Source organism: Pterocles gutturalis, unplaced genomic scaffold (assembly GCF_000699245.1).
Source record: "Pterocles gutturalis isolate BGI_N339 unplaced genomic scaffold, ASM69924v1 scaffold49175, whole genome shotgun sequence".
In the NCBI taxonomy this organism is placed as follows: domain Eukaryota; kingdom Metazoa; phylum Chordata; class Aves; order Pterocliformes; family Pteroclidae; genus Pterocles; species Pterocles gutturalis.
Window position 1 is genome coordinate 1 of NW_010140090.1, and position 7,962 is coordinate 7,962.

General features: G+C 35.6%; 1 protein-coding gene across 1 annotated transcript in view; it reads right to left on the reverse strand.

Moving 5' to 3' along the window:
• Positions 1–575: 575 nt before the first annotated feature.
• Positions 576–7,962, reverse strand: part of LOC104469139 (3-hydroxymethyl-3-methylglutaryl-CoA lyase, cytoplasmic-like) — an 8,864-nt gene continuing 1,477 nt past the window's right edge. The window contains exons 4-6 of the mRNA XM_010083526.1: positions 7,261–7,368; positions 2,568–2,663; positions 576–747 (exon numbers count right to left, since the gene is read on the reverse strand). Of these exons, the coding sequence (XP_010081828.1) occupies positions 595–747; positions 2,568–2,663; positions 7,261–7,368 (357 nt within the window). The 3' untranslated portion in view covers positions 576–594. The remainder of the gene's footprint in view (positions 748–2,567; positions 2,664–7,260; positions 7,369–7,962) is intronic.

Genomic DNA, 7,962 nt, shown 5'->3' on the forward strand with positions numbered 1-7,962 from the left:
CTGTGATTCTGTGATTCTGTGAAGTTTAAAAGAAGGCACTCTAGAGAAAGGTAAATACTGGACAGTTCCAGAATCTCATGCACTAGGCACTCCAAACACTTCAATGCCTGGAGTTTTCAGAATAACTTATATTGAGAATTTTTTTTTTCTTAGGAGTAAATTTGGTCTATCACTTTTATACCTTGATTTGACAGTGTATGAAGTGACAAATTAACAATGCTATAACAAAATAAAAGTATTCAAGGCACTTTTTGAGGTGCTGGCAACGATGTAATGAGTTCTCAGCAGCACAAAATAAATTATTCTGTTCTTTGTGATGATAAAAATAAATTTGTATAACAAAATGGGTATGTTTATACACACACCTTATTTTTTTCCATTTCCAGAGAAAACTAGTCACCATTAGTAGTTACAAAACACAAGAGTAAAGTCGCAAAATATATTCAATCTTTAAAAAAAAAAATCACAATAAAGGTGATTATTTCATTTCATCTAAAATGTAAAAATTTGGTAGTATACTTTTCTACTGGTACAAAAAAACTCCCGTGTTAACAGCAACTCCAATAACTCTGCATTACTTAAGAATCTTTATATTTACCCACGCACTGGAATATTCATATTCCTTGCAGATTTAGCAACTTCTTCAAATTTTTCTATGCTTTCTTCAATTGAACAATTAATATTCATTTTGCTAAACGATTCAGATGCTGCACCAAATACTGAGACTTCTGTAGCCCCTGCTGCAATCTGAAAAATACATTTCAATAAAAGAGAATCATAACACTATATCAAAAGATTAAAGTAAGCATTTTATTCTGCACAACATTTTAGAATATTTTAAAGTACATTATCCATAAAATGTTAAATGGCAAAGTATATAATCCATACCTAAAATATAAGTTTCATTCAAATTTTTTAAAGCTATTGCATACAAGCAGATTGAATCAAATTTTGAGTTCATTCACTATGGCATATTTTCTTCCTCTTCTTAGCAATTAGGTAAACGTATTTCTAAAGTGACAAAAGATAAAGGTATTAAGATGTAGGAAATCACATGAACCAACTATGACAAAAACAATGATTGATATTTATATTAATTTTTCAGAAAAGGAAAAGGTCATATAACAACTCCGAAATATCCATCCCCTGTACAGAGCCTGTTCTGCATGAGTGCCAGGAAGTCATTCTCATGCTTATTAAAGCTCTCTGCCTGCATGTGCCTAGAGCAGCAACAATAACCACCAGGGATTTACTTGTCATCTCTAGGATCAAGGGCTCCATTGGTCTTGGTGTCATAGTCGATGTGGATATTACGGAAAATGTGTATGTGAGAGTCTGCTGAGAAAAAGTCTCAGAGCAAATACCAGTCTAGAAAATGTGTAAATGTGGTGACTTCACCAAAGGGGCAATTAGCCTGAGCTTGTACTCCATACCTCACTGTTCAGTAAATCAACTAACAGGAGGCAAACTAGAAAGCTGAAAGCCAAATGTTAGGAGAAGAAAACATTTAAGCTTAGAAGAACAGGTAATTAATTAATTCTCACTCTCCAGTGAGAATAATGCTCTTGTTCTATGGAGCTTTTCCCATTACTCTCTGCTTCTGCAGGATAATGTCTAAGCTTCACCAACACCTACGGGAACAAATATCCTTTCAAATAGAGGGAAGAAAAAACATAGCAGAAAGAAAGAACTCAGCAATCACCTACAATGATTTTTGTATTGTTTTCCTTTCATTATATCACTAAACTTGATATAAAGATATAGCAGATTTAATTCAACTCATACCAGCTACCCCTGCAGACAAAGTTGTGGCACTATAAATCTGACTATTGATAGTTAACTTGCCTATGTACAGGATCTGTTTTAACAGAGATTTCATATGCAGTATAGAAACCGATTGACAGATTAAACCACAAATGTCCATCAAGCAGTATGCTTTACAAATACAGCTTGTCCTATATCAAGACAAAAGTATAGAAGCACGAAAAACCTTCAGAAAACAAAAAAGTGTAAAGATTCAACTATCAGTTTAAGAAGATTTAACTGCTCCATTTTCACAATTCCAAACACTCTGAGTCTATAATTTTGAATATTTATTCTGTATGAACTGAACCAATATAAACTTTCAAACACTACCAGAATTAAATGCAGAATTTAAGAAACTTTACACATTCCTATAAGGTACTTTCATTTATATGACACTTTCCTCATTCTTCTTCACTACTATCCAATAAAAAGACACTCTTCAAAAACTTTTCTAGGGCCAACAAGCCAAAGAAGGGGAAGGAACTGTCCTTCTCTTTATACACAAGCATAATTTATAGGAATTTGTAAAGACTGCTTGATCAATACTTCCATTAAAACATGAATATATAGAGCTTAATATCACTCTGTGAATTTGCCCATTTTTCACAAACAAAAACTGAGAGATTTTAATTAAAAAACCCTATAGCCTAGTCCTAACAAGACAAGTTATGTAACATTTAATAGCTGGTTTATGGTACTGAACTGAAAGTGTCCGAAACATGAAAGAGATAATTGTGGACATCTTCTATGAAGGCACTTACAGCAGAATGAAAACCTTGAAGATTAGGAGTGAGAACAGGATATTGGACTCCCGGATGCCGCTCAATGCCCCTCATTACTTCTTTGTGGTCTGCCATCTAAAATATATAAATAATTTGTATTGATCAGCTGTTATTTTCTGATTTGATATAGCGAAACAGAAATTGGCTTAGACTGTGTTTTTGCCTTCATTACGTACCATTTGTACATAAAGTATAACAACAAAGGGGTTAAATTGATGTGCAAGCACTCTTTTTTTCGTATTTCTTAACTTTGGAGTATTTGAGTTGCAAGCTTTCCAGTTCTGTATGAATATAGAATTGGGGCTAAGATTTCTACAGTGTTTCTTTTTGTGTGTATCTGTAAAACGTTATTTGGTAGACTTGTCACCAGGCTGACCATCAACTGTTATTGCAACTTAAAACTTACCTCAGTGGATTCAATAGGTGGAATTAACAGAATAACTGAAATTTTAAAACCATCCAAATCTTGAAAACTTCAGTACTCTGATAAATGCAACTTCACAATCTTGAGCACAGGTGAACCTGAATTACTCAACACTGTAATCAGCATATTTGAAAAGACTTAATCACAAGTCTGTCCTTAAAAATACAGAAAAAATCGAGTTCTCTGCATAGTGCAACATTTTAATATACTTTGAATTTTCTTTCAAAAGAAGAAAATACTTTTTTATATAGCAAAGGTCAAAGACTATTACTTTTTTCAAGCATTTGTTTTCCTTAGTCTCCCCTCACAAAAGAAACTGCCTTTTTAAGATATACTTACACTTTTCTCACTCTAGATTAAATATACTCCATGTACTAAACAAGAAGATGAATCAAAGATTTATTAATGTAATAAACTGTAGATTATTTAGACAAGCACATTTTCTTGAAAAAAGTGGAGGAAAAATTAGTTTATTTTTTAATGGTGTGCATGCCTGAAAATAATGCAGTCAATAAAACATATGCTCCATATTTCATGTCTTACGGATTTTGAGTTTGAAAAAATAAACAGTGTATTTTAAATGATTTTTAAATCAGTTCTCATAAAAACAAATCTTCCAAGCAAACAATATTAAATTGGATTTCTGATTCTTTCCACACTGATGAAAAGTCATTTGAGGAGTACTGTTCGAAAAAGATGTATGAACTACAAAGTTTTGTTACTCCGTATTTTCAGCGGATACTTGATTGATAGCTTTGCAGTACCACAGTTATAAATATGTGACTAATTAAATGGCAAATGCTGGAACTAATTCCACACTTTAAAATTATAGCCTGACTTAAAATATACCAGAAAACCAAAATCATACTTTTTCAACCAGTATAAAGCTGCCAGATCCAAATAATATTACATGTTCTACATTTGTCCCATTACTATTTTTCCTGTAAGTATAATCCCATTTTAACACATACTGCATGTTATAAGATTTTAAATTGTAATAAAATATTTCTTTTCCAAATTTCTTTAAAAATAAGCTTTCTAATGGTAGGTATTTATAATTTTTGGCCGTTTAGGTTATAGGTGTGGGATCCTGTTTTATATGGCACCTTGCTACTGTGGAACTTTTTCTTTTAGCTTTTTTCAGTAAAAAAACGCAGCCAAAAAAAACAGTGGATGGGAAACCATGAAAGAACTTTAAAATACTAAAAAAAGAAATAAGTGAATTAGTGATCTAAACATAACCACGAATTCTATTCCCATGACCTATGAAAAGAAAAAAGAAAGGAGCAAACGAAAGACAAATTCAAGACTGCACTCCCTATCAAAGTAACGCAATCTTATCTTTTAAGTAAAAAAACATTTTAAACACAAATTAAGCCATTAAAATGAAGTGTTCGGACATGAATTTAAGATAAGAAGGGATTGTTCATTTTTTCCAAAACTGACAAACCTGTGCCAAATTTGGTACAGGAAAAGGAAATACTGAACAAGAAAGGAAGAAATCTGTCTTTGCTTTAGACTTTTCCTTCTAATGCTTAAAAACCTACACTATTCTCTGTTGCTGTAACTGCCAAATTTTGATGGCACTTGGAAAAACTTTGCCTTGTCACTTTTAATGAACAAAATATCATTGCACCTGCATTGACACTAAAGAAATTCTTCATTGTCGCTGTTCTCTTCCCCTTTCCTATTACCCTGCCTTTAGACCCTTCGCTGGTGATCCTGAGAACACTGAAATAAATCAAAGGAGTCCCTCAGAGTGCTGCACAGTTTGCTCTGCTAACCCATGAAAAAGAAAAAGTATGATCGTACTGTTTTTCTCAGAGGAAAGCCTGGAATACAGTCCAGGGCCAGGACATATTCTCAGTTTAAAACAGAAAAAACTATTATATATGTTTTGACAGAAGATGTGCAACAAATGTTAAAAATTCAAGTCTCAAATGAATTAATTTCATGTTTTACTTTCTAAATAACTTACATGTTAAAATATGTAGGTACTTAAATGCTTCTGTGCAAACAAGTGCATAACTTCTTGAAAATTAGTTTACACGACATAGACAAGTATTGACTTACTTCCTTATTTGCACGGAATAATTGAGTTTGCACAAACAGGAGCTACCTAGTATACTTCAGGACTAACCCTGAACTTGCAGTGTTAAATCTGAAATGAAAACCTGGCACTCCTAATGCCAATGTAGTTTTGCTGCTGACTTCAGAAAGGCTAGGATTTCTGCTGAATTGTACCAAATGTAAAAACTAATTTTGGAAATATAATGCACAAATTATTACAATTCACCAAAACCCAGTATGGCTGCTGATAGAGTGCTAGATTTGCAAAATAACTAGCACGCCTAACTACTACTACATAGACAAAAGTCCCAAATTTTGATCTTCCAAACACACTTACAAATGCAGAAAATAAAAATTCGTTTAGGGAAAAAGAAAAAAGGCATGCTACCTTTCTGTCTTACATCAATGACTATTAGTTCTCAGAAGAGTAGAAAAGAGGTAGGAACAACATTAAATTACATTAATTATGTGTCACTGTTCTTAGTTACAACTGAATGTTTACATAAATAAAGAGCAAAATAAAATGCGCAAATATTTTTCTTTGCCTCCATTCCACAGTACAATGTTCACATTGATTTTAAATAATTTTTTCTGTATTATTAACTGCAAAAAGTCACTGCCCCTTTGTGAGCAAACTCAAATCAGGATAGAATCTGCAAAATCCCTCCTTAACTAGAATCCTTCAACATGTAAGCACATGTGTGTTTGTGTATGTGTGTGTGTTTATGTTAGTGTTTGGAAAAGGAGGACTTGATGGTGGATAGATACAAAGAAATGTACCAAGTGCAGCAGACACTAAAAAATGGTGTTTGGCTTCAGGGAAGAGACAAGTTTCCGTGACAGTCCAAACAACCCCCAGGCCTGGGGAGTCTACCCCCTTGGTTTTCCTGCCCTGATTCTAGGTCTCTGAATTGGTGTTGCTTGCACAAGTCCCCTCCACCATGACTGTTCCCCAGAGAGCAGCCCCACTGCTGTGCTGTTCATCTGGATACTCAAACTCGGTATTCTGCATCCCGACTGCTTCATATTCTCAAACCTTTATCATTATGTCTACACTCAGCATCCTATATTCCAGTTGCCCTTTACTCATGGTGTTGATCCATCATCCCCACACCTCTTAACCCCACTCAGCATCCTGTGACCAATTCTCCCACTCCCCATCTCCTGCTGTCCCTTGCTCACACACACACATGCAAATTCCTGCCCTTGTGCTGCAAGGGGCAAATTGGGAATCACCTCCTGAATTATTTATGTTTGGAGAGCAATTACAGTATTTAAGATTTTTTCACCCTATGTAGTAATCATGGCAAATTGTACTCCTAGTGTTTGTTGATCAGGGCCTGCAGTGCTCCCCTCCTAAGAGTTTCTCTGCCTGCACTCAAGGCCAGCTCACTGATACGAAGACAGCAACCTGAGAAGCCTCAATCAGCCCTGGAGCTCATCCATAAAACCTGGAAAGCGGATCAGCAGATGCTCCCCCAAAAAGCTCTGTTAAGAAGCCTTAACATGACCTACCCTCCCTTTTCACTCCACTTCACAGCAAAAGTTGCTTCACGGCAGCTTTTACGCTGAGACACTCATGCTTTCTCCCTGCCTGAGAAACAGTGCAGCTGCACAGCTGCACCCAGGTCCCTGCTTGGCCACGTACCTTACTGACTAGGGCTCCCAGACTTGACTTCCCAACTTAACCTGGGACCTGTTGCATCACTGTGGACTCACCTGAGTATGTGAACTCTTGGCTGCCCTGGTTACCCTCCCCAGACTTGCTCTGCTCTCATATACTGTTGGATTGCCCATTGGTCAACAAGGTTACAGCCTCTGCTGCCGTTGTTATCATGCTTGGCTTCCAGCTTCCCTTCCCTTCCCTTCTGGAGCAACCTGATCTTGCTGCTCATGAGTTCGGGATTCAACCAGCATTCTCCACAGCTTACTGGCTTTTCTTCAATTTTGACTACCTTTTAATAATTAGCCCAACTTCAGCTGACCTGAATAAAAGCGCAGAACTTGAAAACTGCGTAAATGGTGTCCAGGATCCAACAGCACACAATTTTACAAATAAACAAGATTATTTCTCTTCCATTTTCTTCCATAATTATACAGGCTATACTGCTGAAAAACTCCACTGCATGGAATGTCATTTAAATGTAAATAGTTCTGAATAGTGATGATTTTACATACCTGAGGCACCCACTTGGATGAAACAAAGCTGGTCACTTCTATTGCAGGGAGGCCTGTTTTGGAAAGCCGGTTGATTAACTCAATTTTGATATCAGTTGGGACTATCACCTATGGACACAGAGACATACTATAGTAAAGTATTTCATGCAGTAAGAAATTTTTGTAAGAAGTGAAAAGTTCTCAGCACATAATCAATACTTTTTATGTAAAGCAATGAACTATAGTCATACATTATACCATAACTACACTGTTTCCTGACAGAAGGAAGATGCTGCATAAGGAAAACACCAGGCAGTACACATAATCCGACTCCTTTTTTTGTCCACCACAAAAGAACAAGGAAGCACTTCTGTGTAACTCGCTATAGATCTGGCCTCACTAATTCTTAGCAACCAAACAACAACCTACCAAAGAAGTGACAAAGTAAACAGTAACATAGGATAGCACAGAGATAAATGGGGGGAAAAGAGCTCTACAGCAGGCAGAGTAATTCCATTCCGTTAATACTACCAACATCTTTGATATCAGTAGCAACCATATATCTATGTTTATCCTGCTGTTTGTGGAAACAGATGACTGTTTTGATACATGTGATCTATTTTAAATAGTCTTTTTCAATCTTCTTCCATGCTTCCCTACCACCCTTCAGGCAAACAACATAATCAAAAGAGTAATTTCTTTTTTTTTTTTCCATGCCTGTTC